Source organism: Acartia tonsa, chromosome 11 (genome assembly GCF_053477335.1).
Source record: "Acartia tonsa isolate MP-2025a chromosome 11, ASM5347733v1, whole genome shotgun sequence".
NCBI classification, from domain to species: Eukaryota; Metazoa; Arthropoda; class Copepoda; order Calanoida; family Acartiidae; genus Acartia; species Acartia tonsa.
The window spans coordinates 9,900,083-9,915,540 of NC_137270.1; the positions used below are offsets into that span (position 1 = coordinate 9,900,083).

Genomic DNA, 15,458 nt, shown 5'->3' on the forward strand with positions numbered 1-15,458 from the left:
GGAGCGATGAAGGGGCGATGTAGGAGCAATGAAGGAGCGATGTAGGAGCGATGTAGGGGCCATCACAGTACAATTTAATATAAATTTGAAGAAGGAGCGATGAAGGGGCGATGTAGGAGCGATGGAGGGGCGATGTAGGGGCTATGTTATATAAATTAAGGTAAGGGGCGATGGAGAGGCTATGTAGGGGCTATGTTATATAAATTAGGGTAAGGGGCTATTCAGGGGCGATGGAGAGGCTATGTAGGGGCTATGTTATATATATTAAGGTAAGGATTATATAAATTAAGGTAAGAGGCTATTAAGGGGCGATGGAGAGGCTATGTAGGGGCTATGCTATATAAATTAAGGTAAGGGGCTATTAAGGGGCGATGGAGAGGCTATGTAGGGCTATGTTATATAAATTAAGGTAAGGGGCTATTAAGGGGCGATGGAGAGGCTATGTAGGGGCTATGTTATATAAATTAAGGTAAGGAGCTATTAAGGGGCGATGGAGAGGCTATGTAGGGGCTATGTTATATAAATTAGGGTAAGGGGCTATTTAGGGGCGATGGAGAGGCTATGTAGGGGCTATGTTACATAATTAAGGTAAGAGGCTATTATGGGGCGATGGAGAGGCTATGTAGGAGCTTTGTTATATAGATTAAGGTAAGGGGCTATTAAGGGGCGATGGAGAGGCTTTGTAGGGGCTATGTTATATAGATTAGGGTAAGGGGCTATTAAGGGGCGATGGAGAGGCTATATAGGGGCTATGTTATATAAATTAAGGTAAGAGGCTATTAAGGGGCGATTGAGAGGCTATATAGGGGCTATGTTACATAATTAAGGTAAGGGGCTATTAAGGGGCGATGGAGAGGCTATATAGGAGCTTTGTTATATAAATTTAGGTAAGGGGCTATTAAGGGGCGATGGAGAGGCTATGTAGGGGCAATGTTATATAATTAAATTAAGTGGCTATTAAGGGGCGATAGAGAGGCCATATAGGAGCTTTGTTATATAAATTAAGGTAAGGGGCTATTAAGGGGCGATGGAGGAGCGATGTAGGGGCCATCAAGTTGCAATGTAATATAAATTTGGAGAAGGAGCGATGAAGGGGCGATGTAGGAGCGATGAAGGAGCGATGGAGGAGCGATGGAGGAGCTATGTAGGAGCGATGTAGGGGCCATCAAGTTGCAATGTAATATAAATTTGGAGAAGGAGCGATGAAGGGGCGATGTAGGAGCAATGAAGGAGCGATGTAGGAGCGATGTAGGGGCCATCACAGTACAATTTAATATAAATTTGAAGAAGGAGCGATGAAGGGGCGATGTAGGAGCGATGGAGGGGCGATGTAGGGGCTATGTTATATAAATTAAGGTAAGGGGCGATGGAGAGGCTATGTAGGGGCTATGTTATATAAATTAAGGTAAGGGGCGATGGAGAGGCTATGTAGGGGCTATGTTATATAAATTAAGGTAATGGGCTTTTAAGGGGCGATGGAGAGGCTATGTAGGAGCTATGTTATATAAATTAAGGTAAGGGACTATTAAGGGGCAATGGAGAGGCTATGTAGGAGCTTTGTTATATAAATAAAGGTAAGGGGCTATTAGGGGCGATGGAGAGGCTATGTAGGGGCTTTGTTATATAAATTAAGATAAGGGGCTATTAAGGGGCGATGGAGAGGCTATGTAGGGGCTATGTTATAAAAATTAAGGTAAGGAGCTATTAAGGGGCGATGGAGAGGCTATGTAGGGGCTTTTTTATATAAATTAAGGTAAGGGGCTATTAAGGGGCGATGGGGCGATGGAGGAGCGATGGAGGAGAGATGTAGGGGCCATCAAAGTACAATGTAATATAAATTTGTGGAAGGAGCGATGAAGGGGCGATGTAGGAGCGATGGAGGAGCGATGGAGGAGCGATGTAGCAGCGATGTAGGGGCCATCAAGTTGCAATGTTATATAAATTTGGAGAAGGAGCGATGAAGGGGCGATGGAGGAGCGATGTAGGAGCGATGTAGGGGCCATCAAGTTGCAATGTAATATAAATTTGGAGAAGGGGCGATGTAGGAGCGATGAAGGAGCGATGTAGGAGCGATGTAGGGGCCATCACAGTACAATGTAATATAAATTTGAAGAAGGAGCGATGAAGGGGCGATGTAGGAGCGATGGAGGGGCGATGTAGGGGCCATCAAAGTACAATGTAATATAAATTTGAAGAAGGAGCGATGAAGGGGTGATGTAGGAGCGATGGAGGGGCGATGTAGGGGCCATCAAAGTACAATGTAATATAAATTTGGAGAAGGAGCGATGGAGGAGCGATGAAGGGGCGATGTAGGAGCGATGTAGGGGCCATCAAGGGACTAAGATATATATAATAGTGAAGGGGCCATGAAGAGGCGATATTTAATTAAATAGCCCCTTGGGATAAGAGGACATATCATCTCCTCTTTAGAAGGGGCGATAAAGGAGCGATAAAGGATCATTTAATCGCCTCTTAGGGCAAGGGGCTATTAAATCGCTCCTTTCAAGGAGACATAACATCGCCTCTTGTTATAAGGGGCTATTAAATCGCTCCTTTCAAGGAGCCATTACATCGCCCCATGTCATAAGAGGCGATCAATTAAAATCATCGCCCCATATGGAGCGATGTCATGGAAAGGACTATACCCGAAATATTTGTATATTACATTGTGCTTTATAGTACTAAGAATGATGATAACAGGACATAACATATTTAAAATGGACATACAGACTGTTTAGTTACCTATAGTGTTTCTACTCTTTCTAAGTTGTACCTAACTATTTCAGGAATCAACATGCAAAATTTAAATCAATAGGACTATTCTGACCTGCCTCAATTGATTGATCATAGTTACAAGAAAAAAAATGAATTATCCTAGAAAATTATATGGTTTCCCGGAAACTGTAGGAAAAGATCTCATAAATGGCTTGTCTCGAGATGATTTTTTCTTGAAACAAAATTTAGATAAAAACAATCGACATTAAAAGAGTTACTATAATTCATGGTTACAATTAACACTCCTCTATTTCCTTTCATTATGTCCATTGTTGACAAAGTTTTCCAAATCAAAGTAAGTTCTTTTATAAAATTGACACTTTGTACAACTAAGACTGACGTCTTTTAGCAAAAATTCATACTTTAGCATTTCTTAATCAATATGGAAATACAACAGAAACGATAATTTCCATGAATTGTTCAACAATTAATTTTAGTTGAGAGATCATTAGATTTTAGAAATATATCCCAACAAAAAATCCAATATCTTTAAGTTATCAGTACAATATTGGGATAGAGTCCCTTTCGTGACATCGCCTCTTAAGGGGCGTTTAACAGTAGATTTTCTCCTATTTCTAGACCCTGCGGGGTCTCTAACCATGTGGGGTAATCACCTAAATAACCTATCAAAAGCTACTGTTAAAATACGACGAAACGCCCCTTAACAAGCGTTGTCACGAAAGGAACTATAACCCAATTTTGAAGTAAGAAGACAGTTGCTAAAGTCTCATTTTTCTAAGGAACAAATTGAAGTAAATTCTGCAAATTAAATTATTTAAAAATATACATGATAATACTTTATGCCTATTACTTATAAAAATGTATATTTATTTGGTTTCAAAGTTTTAATTTAAAAAATGTTTTTAAATTTTAAAATCTTTTGGTAACTTTTTCAGTATTTTTTTCGCCGATTTAAAAATACGAATTATAATGAAACCAAATAAAAATTTCCCTTTTATTTATATTTTATTTTTGCTTTATTGATTTTACAGAAGCAAAAAAAGCTTGAAAAGATTTGTGTACTGTGAATAGTTTTATTATTTTGCAGATTTGAAGGATTGAAAAGGCGGGAATAAGACAGGCAGACAGTAGAGGTGGGGGTTGGGTGGGGGAAGTAGGCGTAAATTTTATTTCACTTTCTGACAGCTACAGTTTAAGGTGTCCCATCAATACCACATTAAATTATATTTGCATATTCACAAAAAGACAAAAATAGAGTATGTTTAATGTTTAAGTATTAAATTAAAATTATGTGCTAATATTTAGTTTGAATTGTATCAAATAACAAGAAAGTAAACTTATTAACAATTACACATAAAAAATATTTTCGCGAAATATATCAAATTTGTTATTTTTTGTTTTTTTGTGGAAACACAGTAGTTTTTTTTATTTTGATTTTAGTTTGAATAAATAGATGACAAGTGTTTTGAATTCTTGGTTTACACAACTTAATTTTCGAGGGATACAGTTCAATGAATACAAAAAAATGTGTGAAAACCGAAAAAGTAACCGTAAAACACAATATTACTTAACAAATTTTGTAAAAAATTATTTTTTTTGATCAAAAGTATTTGTTTTTAAATAATTAAATCATTAGTGATGAAGTAAATAAACCTCGAATTGGCATGATTATTATTTTTTAAGACCCAAAAAAAAGTTTTGCCAATGTCCAACTTTTCCCAAAAAGTGTCGATTTTTTCACTTAAATTTAGATAATTTCATAGATGTTGATGTTGCTAAAATTTTCATTTATTAATAAATATTAGGTTAAGCATATAAAAAAAACGTGTTCTAAGCAAGTGCATAAAATTAATGCAGTATTACTATGGTATTCTTCACACTTACTGTTGTGTTTTATAAAATTTATTTTAACAAAAGCTAGAAAGCATATTTTTTCATTTAAGACACTTGAAAAATCTTATGGGACAAACTTGTTACATAATCAGTACAAAATGGATGTTATTTCAAATTTCTTTAAAAATAGGCATTTGGTTCTCGAGCTCATTATAACATATCAAGAAGGCCTACAGTACTCTCAGTCAGGTAATTATAACATATCAAGAAGGCCTATAGTACTCTCAGTCAGGTAATTATAACATATCAAGAAGGCCTACAGTACTCTCAGTCAGGTAATTATAACATATCAAGAAAGCCTACAGTACTCTCAGTCAGGTAATTATAACATATCAAGAAGGCCTACAGTACTCTCAGTCAGGTAATTATAACGTATCAAGAAGGCCTACAGTACTCTCAGTCAGGTAATTATAACATATCAAGAAGGCCTACAGTACTCTCAGTCAGGTAATTATAACGTATCAAGAAGGCCTACAGTACTCTCAGTCAGGTAATTATAACATATCAAGAAAGCCTACAGTACTCTCAGTCAGGTAATTATAACATATCAAGAAGGCCTACAGTACTCTCAGTCAGGTAATTATAACATATCAAGAAGGCCTACAGTACTCTCAGTCAGGTAATTATAACATATCAAGAAGGCATACAGTACTCTCAGTCAGGTAATTATAACATATCAAGAAAGCCTACAGTACTCTCAGTCAGGTAATTATAACATATCAAGAAGGCCTACAGTACTCTCAGTCAGGTAATTATAACATATCAAGAAAGCCTACAGTACTCTCAGTCAGGTAATTATAACATATCAAGAAAGCCTACAGTACTCTCAGTCAGGTAATTATAACATATCAAGAAGGCCTACAGTACTCTCAGTCAGGTAATTATAACATATCAAGAAGGCCTACAGTACTCTCAGTCAGGTAATTATAACATATCAAGAAAGCCTACAGTACTCTCAGTCAGGTAATTATAACATATCAAGAAGGCCTACAGTACTATCAGTCAGGTAATTTCAGGAATCTTTAGGGATAGGACAATCAAAAAAAATTTACGTTCACAATGTTTATAAACAAACTTCAAAATTTCCCTTCCCTATCAAATTATTTATTTAAATATTTTTTACAAGATTTACAAGTTTTTTTGACAACGAAAAGATCGAGTATATTTTTCATTCTAATACACTTTAAAGCTGAATTTCAAATTCAAATATTCAAATATTTATTGGGACAAAACAACATATACATTTAATAATCAACATTTATAAATAATAATTATATTTTATTAAGAATTTAATAAAACTATTCCTTTTGTAAACAATGAATACTATAGGTTTAACACAATATAATACAAGTATCAAAGGACTGAAAAACGCCTGGGGGCGGTGTGTAATATCCGAAACACTTTTTAATAAATATGAACATAGTATTTGTATTTTAGGGACCTAAGAGGGTCGGATAGTGGGACTTACACCTGTAGAGTTGATTTTACACAGGTACTTTCCTTATATAAAAGTAACAAGATGTGTGTCTGTCTATAGCATAGGAATTCGCTGACTGTTTTCCCTTAACATTGAAGCCCAACTTCTATACAATGCCCCTAGAGACAATACACCCAAACATATAGAGTTATATAAAAGAAGCAATTTACTTTTGAAATAAAACGGATCAAGTAAATTACCATTTAAAAAACTCAAGAAATAGTAAATCAAATGCTTTGGTAAAATCAAACTGCTACAAATAACGTTACGTGAGTCTAGCATTTATTTTATAATTGTTAAACATGCTTTGTTTACTTATTTTACTACGGATATTTAGTCAGTTTCTTTTGTAATAATATTGGCTACTTTTTATACCCTCACCTCATCAATTTAGAATTACAGAGGCTATAGTTTTATTTTAAAACTAATCTGCAATATCTGTCTATCAGTAATACGGAAATTCTTTTTACTTTTTTATCTTTCAAGTAATCTGCATGTTATCCCCATAAATATCTTGATCTCAGCTTTACGTGTTAAATAATAGAGTGATAGAGAATGGGGGATGAAGAGTGTTGATAAAGTTTAATGAAATAGTAAATTGAGAGTGGTGCAATTTATACTATAAGTGTCTAATATTTCCAAAGAGCACGATGATAAGATTGTAAACAAAAATCCACCGAAACATTTGAACGTTATCGTACTTTAAATATTTCAAAATCTTTCTTCATTTTGTGAAACCAATGTAGTAGATCTATGTAAACAATATATTTGAATAGGAAAATAAATTGTTTTCAAATACCCTTGGTGAATTTTTTATACAGTAATAATTCTGGTTTTGAATTTAATTTTGGTACCAAGTGGAAACATTTTAAATATAATGGGAGAGGGAATGCCATAGCATTTATTTAGGAGCTTTACCTGAACAAGGTAGTGAAATAAAAGGGTCAGTTTGGTCGGATCTTGCTTTTATTAATGTTTTTACGCATGGGATATTTCAATTGTTTAGATGCAACTGTAAAATTTGTATTTTCATGTTTTAGGCCTTTTAAGGAAAGGGAAAGTCAACCATTCTAAAATATATAACCTCTTATTTTAAAAGTTTTTTTTTATTTATAATATTAAATAAAAAAGTATTTTAAAAATTGGCATAAAGTTTATATAAAAACTTTCCTTTATAAAGGTAAACACACACACACACACACACACACACACACACACACACACACACACACACACACACACACACATAAACATATTGTTTGGAATCAACAAGACAATTTATCTTTTCCCGGAGTGGGTTTAACGGAGCAAGATCTGATTTGCTTTTGCAATAAAATAAAATGTTTATCTGTGTCTATTCATTGCTTAATATCAAGAAAGGAAAATATATACTGATTACGAAATACTTAGCCTCTAGAGGTTTTGCCCAACGAGTTGGTAGGGGTTAAATCCCACACTTCACCACACTGGAATTCTTACTTTATAAGTTTTAAAAAATCAATATCGGTCCAATTCCTATAAAAATTCTTACACCCCAAAAAAATAGCTTAAAACTATCCCAGGATCAGTTGGTATACCCCCTGGAAACATTGTAAAATTTTCTAAAAGAAGTGAACTTAAAGATTGTAATCTTTTAATATTCATGTTCTGAAGTTCCATTCTTGCGATCTAATATATCTCATGTTATTTTTCAAGAATATTTTGTTGCACTATTCCAACTTACTTAACCATATTGTATTAACTTTATAGATAAATGCACAACATCCACCCATTTATCATTTGGTTTTCTTTATCCATCTACTTATATAAACCTTTTTTTCAAATTAATTATTGAAATCTAAGAATTTTTAATTTGGGTTTATATCTTTATGCATTATATTAAAAATGATTAGGGATTTAAGCTATGTAAAGCAAAATTTAAATTAATTGGGTGTCTTCTCTAAAGTGCCTTTTTGAGCATAGAAACCCCCTTCATCTTATTTTTTTAATGAATTGAAAATAAATGAGAGATAGTTTTTTAATTGTTTGTTTATTATTTTAGGTCAGTCAGGTTGGGATAGGTTATATTGATTACTGGGTAGCTCGGAAGGTTTACAAGAATCATAATTAAAAAGAAGCAATTTTATTTACAAAAGTACCAGAAATAAGAAAATTATAAATTATAATACTAAAGGAAATTATGTTTAAAAGTACAAATATTTGGACACCCAAAAAAATGCAACAAATATAGATTTATTTTTTTGCAAAAGCACACATTATTTATTAACTTAATAAATAAAGTTGTCTAATAGAGAAGCAGCAACTCTATAACTAACTTTGTTCTTTTCATTACAAATGCAACACAATAAAACATGTGATTTTTTATAATTAGGGTCAAATATAAATTACATTAATTACAAATTTAATGTGATTTTTATTTTAAAAATTAGGGTATTATTGTATGTTTTTTTTAATAACAGGGTTTTATTTATTTTTAGTCGCCTACAGTCTACCACCATGTGAAGCTTGATGTAAAAGGTATAAAAAAATTTTCTTAACTTTATTTACATTAACTCCTAAGTTGGACGTACCTGACCTAACTTGTTACTTGACCCAACTATCTGTTAGTTTATCTATTAAACTTTATATGTATCCACCTATTTATCTAACTATTTCTATCTACTTTATGTCTTTGTGTCAATCAGTTCATCAATCTTTGTTTCTAAATATCTATCAATTTTCTATCCATCTCTCAATTCATTTATCATATATTTTTCTATGTATCTAACCATCCAACTGCCAATCTCCAATCTATCCATCTATATATCTAGCAATTATCTTTTTTCTTATCTATCTATCTATTTAGTGCCCCCAACTGGTCTGTTAATTATTGGAGATAGAGGAAGAGAGATAAAGAGTGATCAGCCTGTTGGTCCTTTCAAGGAAAATATTTCAAATTGAACAAATCCATCAAAGTATCACGCTAACTCCTGAACCGATATGGTTCTCCTTTACAACGTAGCTTCTGATGGATTGGGGGACGGTAACACCATTCTCCCAATAGAAATAACCCCTAGAAATAAAACTGACTGCGACCAAATTATTTTACTAAAATTTTCTGGGGTCAACTTCCCCTTCCCCCCCCCCCCCCACTTCAAGTTCCCTTACAGACCTCTAAGGACGTAGTCGATAGTCCTATAGTATAAAATAATAAGGATTTTTGCCTGAAGCAAATAAACTCCTAAATACATATATAAATTGGTTATTTCCAATAAATATTCGTCCATAAATAAAATATAAAGGGAAATTTAAGCAAATGAAAAGTAACAAAAAGGGATATAGACTTCATTTCTACAGCGAAGCTGTCATACAATAGTGGGTTGTGTAAAACAATCTATCATGAAATTAATTATTCAAGGTCAATGCAAATTATATTCTTAAATGTTTTTGTCTAGATAAACTTTTATTTAATGAGTATTGCTTTCGATCCTGGACATGAGAGGCCTTGTTGACAAAATATAAGAGTCCACAAAAAAATATTAGCCGACTGCCACGTTTCTTCTGAAAATTATCATTCTTTTTTACAAAAGTTATACTCATAAACATTTTGAAATATACAGGAAGGTGATCCATTCACAGTTTTGTGTGTTGCAAATGGAGGTAAGAATGTTTTTTTTAAATTAACTATATATTAAAGTAAGAGAATAGAGGGGAGACAGGCTATATGTAACTCCCTCCACAGCGTGGAGACCCTGTGCCGAATTTCGATTTGGTCTTTAAATATTAGCTAATAACGTTGGAAATATAAACATAGCCAAGTCGATAAAAAAGAGCAGTAAGCGATTTGCTAGTATACGAAAAGGTCCCCACCACTTGGGCCAGGTAGTTGTCTGGATTATACATTTATTGACTCAATAGTACATAGGTTTTAATGTTAGTTCTGCAAGTAAACTAAAAATAATTTAAATCAAAATAAATGTATTTAATTTTTTTTCGCAGATTTTTTGTTTGGACGTAATCGTCATTTTTATGAGAGAGCTTATAACACTCCACGTAACCCTGTGGGATTTCTTTGTATGAAAGTTAGATTTGAAAATGTTCCCTGGATAGAAAATAATGGATTAAACGATAACAATCATGCAACTTAAAAGGACATTACGTGTATCCTTATATTGATGATTCAAGAATAGATTTATAATGACGTTTCTAAAAATCTGTACTTTGTTTGTGAAAAGTAGCATTAACTATTTTTCCAGAGTATGGCTTTGAATCCGATTAATATTTAATGGATTAGAACCGGACAATTTTCCACGAATATTAAAATCAAAGTCGTTTAACTTATACCAGTTTTGTTAGCCCGGCCCTTCAGCCCTTCGGGTCTAACAAAACTGATTTTAATATCTGCAAAAAGCTGTCTATAATACGGTGCGATAAATTACTATTATACTCTTGTAAATAAGGCAAAGAATTGCATATGTGGGGAATGAAGTATCTATAATTCAATAAAATTAGGTGTAAGTCTGTTTAATAACTAATTATTTCTTGGCTTCTGTTTGGATTGGATTCTCCTTATGATCATTACATACTTTAAGCGCTCTACCTTTCTTCCCCTGTGTGTCCGTTTAATGCTTAATATCTCAGTAACTGCTCTACTAATTTGGCATCAAGGAATATTCCTAATTACCCTTTGGTAGTTTTGTTGTTGATATTGACGTGATATTGTAGGTGATATTGACGTAAAAAATACTTATTAAAGTTTAAAAGCCAGAATTTCCCTTTGTTAATGAAAAATAGTTTATATTATTAAAGTTATAATCTAGACTCTGTTGTAAGTCTTTATTAACCATGGCGGGAATTCAACAAGTAATTCATTGTTGGGTGGCAGGGAGTCAGGGATAGGTAAATGGATGAATGAAAATCCAAAATATCATATTCAAGCTTGAATACACAAAATCTTTAAAGTGTTAGATGATTTGGAGAAGAAAAATTAATAATAGACAAAGATACATCAATTGCAATGGAATTTAACGAAGACATATTTTAAAGGGTGGGAAAGCAATGGTCTGTAATCTTTTATTCCCTCCCAACCATGTAAACTGATTCTGCCACTGGTCAGCATAAATTCGTTGGTGGGGATTGATTATCATATAGTTTATTACTTTTTTACCTAATCATCATTGAATTCCTTGAGATAATTTTTCACAGCTACTAGCTCCGCCGGCTAACTCAAGAGAGCCCAAAGTTTGAATCTTATTCGTTAGCCAAAAACATTGGTTTTTGATTAGTTGGTTTCAAATTAAGGATGTCCAAACTTTTCAATCAATAATTCTAATCTACAGAAGGGAAATTCTTGTTATATCCCCCACTATTAACAGGATATCTTGCTGAACATGCGGTAGGATTGCAAATTTGTAACTCCAACCATTTTTTTCTAAATTACCCAAGCAAATTGCATTCTGCTCAACATATAATGTCTGTTTATGCATCTATTTGCATACACCTTTTACCATCAAATTACATTTTATTAATAGAGCAATGTTGGGATATTCAGGCAACCATGAATTCTATTGTTAATCTTTTATTATCGCGCGGCAAAACTAACATAAAATTTGTTTTATGTTTAAAAAATATTTTTTTATTGTATCTTAATACAGACCCCTATCCGCAGAAATTATAATAAAAGAATTAAATCAGTTTTGTTAACCTTTAAATCCTTTTTGTTAACTAATTGATGAGGAGAGCCTAGACCTTGTGTTCTTTGGTGTTATGATACACTTATTGATGATACCTATACTCTAGAACCAAAACCTAAATTTCTTTGGTATGAAGATGATACTCTAATTGATGATACCTATATTCTAGGAGAACCAAGACCTAGTGTTCTTTGATATGAAGATGATACTCTAATTGATGATACCTATATTCTAGGAGAACCAAGACCTAGTGTTCTTTGGTATGAAGATGATACTCTAATTGATGATACCTATATTCTAGGAGAACCAAGACCTAGTGTTCTTTGGTATGAAGATGATACTCTAATTGATGATACCTATATTCTAGGAGAACCAAGACCTAGTGTTCTTTGATATGAAGATGATACTCTAATTGATGATACCTATATTCTAGGAGAACCAAGACCTAGTGTTCTTTGGTATGAAGATGATACTCTAATTGATGATACCTATATTCTAGGAGAGCCAAGACCTAGTGTTCTTTGGTATGAAGATTATACTCTAATTGATGATACCTATATTCTAGGAGAACCAAGACCTAGTGTTCTTTGGTATGAAGATTATACTCTAATTAATGATACCTATATTCTAGGAGAACCAAGACCTAGTGTTCTTTGGTATGAAGATTATACTCTAATTGATAATACCTATATTCTAGGAGAACCAAGACCTAGTGTTCTTTGATATGAAGATTATACTCTAATTAATGATACCTATATTCTAGGAGAACCAAGACCTAGTGTTTTTTGGTATGAAGATGATACTCTAATTAATGATACCTATATTCTAGGAGAACCAAGACCTAGTGTTCTTTGGTATGAAGATTATACTCTAATTGATGATACCTATATTCTAGGAGAACCAAGACCTAGTGTCCTTTGGTATGAAGATGATACTCTAATTGATGATACCTATATTGCAAATGAGAAAGGAGCTGTACAAAATACTCTTACTATACAAAGGTAAATTTTCTGGTCATAATGTACATTCTTTGTAAAATTCTATTTTTTAACAATCATTGCAAATAGCATCGGTACCCAAAATTATATAGCAAAGTTTCATTGCCTCTAAAAATTTGGGTGCTTTAATTTTGATTGGTAACTTGCAAACCAGTGTTGTCCAAACAAATAATTTTAACTTACATAAGGGGTAATTATAATTATTCATTAGGGCTGTTTATCAATTTATCATCCATTTTTTGCTACCTTAAGATTTGTACTTAACAAAGAAGAATTTTTAAATTGGTATATACCCTTAATAGCTACTTAATATTTTTTAATTTAATTGTAGTTAGCTAGGTTTTATTTAAAACAAAAAAAAATACAATAAAGATTTTTTTGGAGGAGCAAGTAAACACATATCCTTATACTAAAGTAACAGGATGTTTGTTTGTCTGTGAGTGTATCTGTGTGTGTATCTGTGTGTCTGTACCGAAGGATCTCGCTAACCGCTGAACCGATCGGGTTCTCCTTAATAGGGTATCTTCTCATAGGTCCCGGGAAGGTTTATAACTATTTTCTTGGGGGGTGGGACACCCCCAACCTCCCCAAAAAATGAAAAATCCCCCCCCAAAAAAAAAAAATTTTTCGATTTTTTTTAACTAAAATTAAAAATGAGGGGGGCACCCCCCCCCCAAAAAAAAAAAAATTTTCGCCCCCCACAATTTTTTTTTTACTTTTTCTTTTAAAATCTAAAATAATAAATTGAATTATTAAATTCGACTATCTTCTCCTCAAGTGCCCCTAGAGGCCTCTAGGGGTGTAGCCGTTAGTAAATAGATATTAGAATATAGTTGAGGACATTTAAAGAAACAAACAAAATTGTCTTGGAACTACTTTCTGCATTTATTTTGTGCACTTTTATACACTTTGTGTGCATCACAAATAAATGAATAGCTATATTACAATGGAAATTTCATTTTAAAAATTTACTTGAAAAAGAACAGTTTTTTTTTCTTTTTATAAAGAGTTTTCTGAAGATGTTTAAATGAAAAATTAAAAGATCAAAACCAGTTTTGTTAGCTTCGAAGGACTGAAGGCCCGGGCTAACAAAACTTTATTAATTTTAGGATTTTTATTTTAAAATTCGTAGAAAATAGTCTAAAATAAATTTTATATGAGATTTTTCAGTATGTCTGAGAACTGGTTCTAATCCAACGGATACTAATCGAATTCAATGCCATACTTGAAAATATTTTACATAAAATCATGCGATACATTGTTTTTATCCATGGGTAACTGATTGAATGTTTAAAATGATTAGCATTCTGCATGTTTTTTTATATTGTTATACTCCATAAATTAAATTAATCTTTGTTATCATTATTTAACAAAATATTGTTGTCAATCTATCTTTTCCTATATTCTTGGGTGCAAGGAGAAAGCAAGAAAGAGAAAGAAAAAAGAAGGAAAAAAGTAATAAAAAGGGAGAGAGAGTAACTGCAGATAAACAAAATTACAATTTACTAATATGTTCAATTTTACTGTAAGTGTGGTATTCGGCAACCATGAGCCATGCCTATGGCAACCCTGACCTGGGTTCGGGGAAGGGCCGAGGGCCCTCCCCCGAGTCCTGGGAAAGGGGTCTGCCGACCCCCTCCCTATACCTAAAATTAATGATAGATTCTGACAGCCTTATTATGGTTAAGCTGTATTGTTAATTCCCCCCCACCCTTTCCAGGGATGGGGGATCATTATTGCCCAAACTGACTATTGTATATGTATTATATTGATTCTGTTTATGATTACTTATTCCAATCTGTGTATTTATTGTTTGTTGTATATAACTTTAGTAAACCTTAGACCCTGAATAAAGGAACAACTGAATAGACTCTGTTTATTATTTAGTGATTGCTAGAGAAGCGTAGCTTCTCTATAATATATGTGTCCACGTCTGTTCGCACTGCCGTAGTCATTTGAACTCTGGTGTCTGCCATTTAACCTAGGCGGATACCACAACTTTTGGTGACAGCTGTGTGAGATTACGGCAAACCACAAGTGTAGAGCAGACGCGCAGCTGAGGCTAAGGTACTCCCAGCAGTGAAACTGGCAAAACTGACACAAGCAACCTGAATTACCCACCCTGGATAGCAAGGTCTAACTCTGTATCCGGCAGTTGTGGAAGCGAAACCTAGCGAAAGACCACTAAGTGTGGCGGAACCCGAGCTGCGGAGAGTAGCGAAATCGGACGAGAGACTGCGGAGAGCAGCGAAACTTGACGGAGAACCGCGAGAAGCGCCGACATCTAACGGAGGATTGAGCGCTCAAGGGATGAAACAGGCCTGCGGACGGGCTGAAACAGGCCAAATAAGTGCAAACGGCTGAAAATAGGCCAACATTTACTGCAAGAGATAGCAGGATCCGAACCAGCGGCGCTGCAGGAAGGGACATTCCCTGCCGCCACCAGCCGGATTCGGATACACGGCGCTGCAGGACGGGACATTCCCTGCCGCCGACAGGCTGAAACAAGCCAAATAGCTGCGAGCTGTGAGCGAAAATATGAGTGTAGTGTACCAAGCAGAAGAAAAACTACGTTAACTCCAAGTATCCTGAGAGGCTACAGCGCAGCCACCCATCTAGAAAAACAGATATTATATCACATTTTAGGGATTACCACCCTAGTGTGAAAACTGAACAATAGAT

General features: G+C 34.0%; 2 protein-coding genes across 2 annotated transcripts in view; both read left to right on the forward strand.

Annotated features, from left to right (window-relative positions):
- Positions 1 to 9,046, forward strand: part of LOC145331104 (uncharacterized) — a 30,621-nt gene extending 21,575 nt beyond the window's left edge. The window contains exons 6-9 of the mRNA XM_080175734.1: positions 4,758 to 4,818; positions 6,067 to 6,121; positions 8,584 to 8,623; positions 8,952 to 9,046. Of these exons, the coding sequence (XP_080031860.1) occupies positions 4,758 to 4,818; positions 6,067 to 6,121; positions 8,584 to 8,623; positions 8,952 to 9,046 (251 nt within the window). The remainder of the gene's footprint in view (positions 1 to 4,757; positions 4,819 to 6,066; positions 6,122 to 8,583; positions 8,624 to 8,951) is intronic.
- A 663-nt stretch (positions 9,047 to 9,709) lies between these two features.
- The window catches only part of LOC145332053 (neural cell adhesion molecule 2-like), an 88,161-nt gene continuing 82,412 nt past the window's right edge, over positions 9,710 to 15,458 (forward strand). Inside the window, exons 1-2 of the mRNA XM_080176961.1 lie at positions 9,710 to 9,745; positions 12,674 to 12,779. The gene's annotated coding sequence lies outside the window, so the exon portion shown is untranslated. The remainder of the gene's footprint in view (positions 9,746 to 12,673; positions 12,780 to 15,458) is intronic.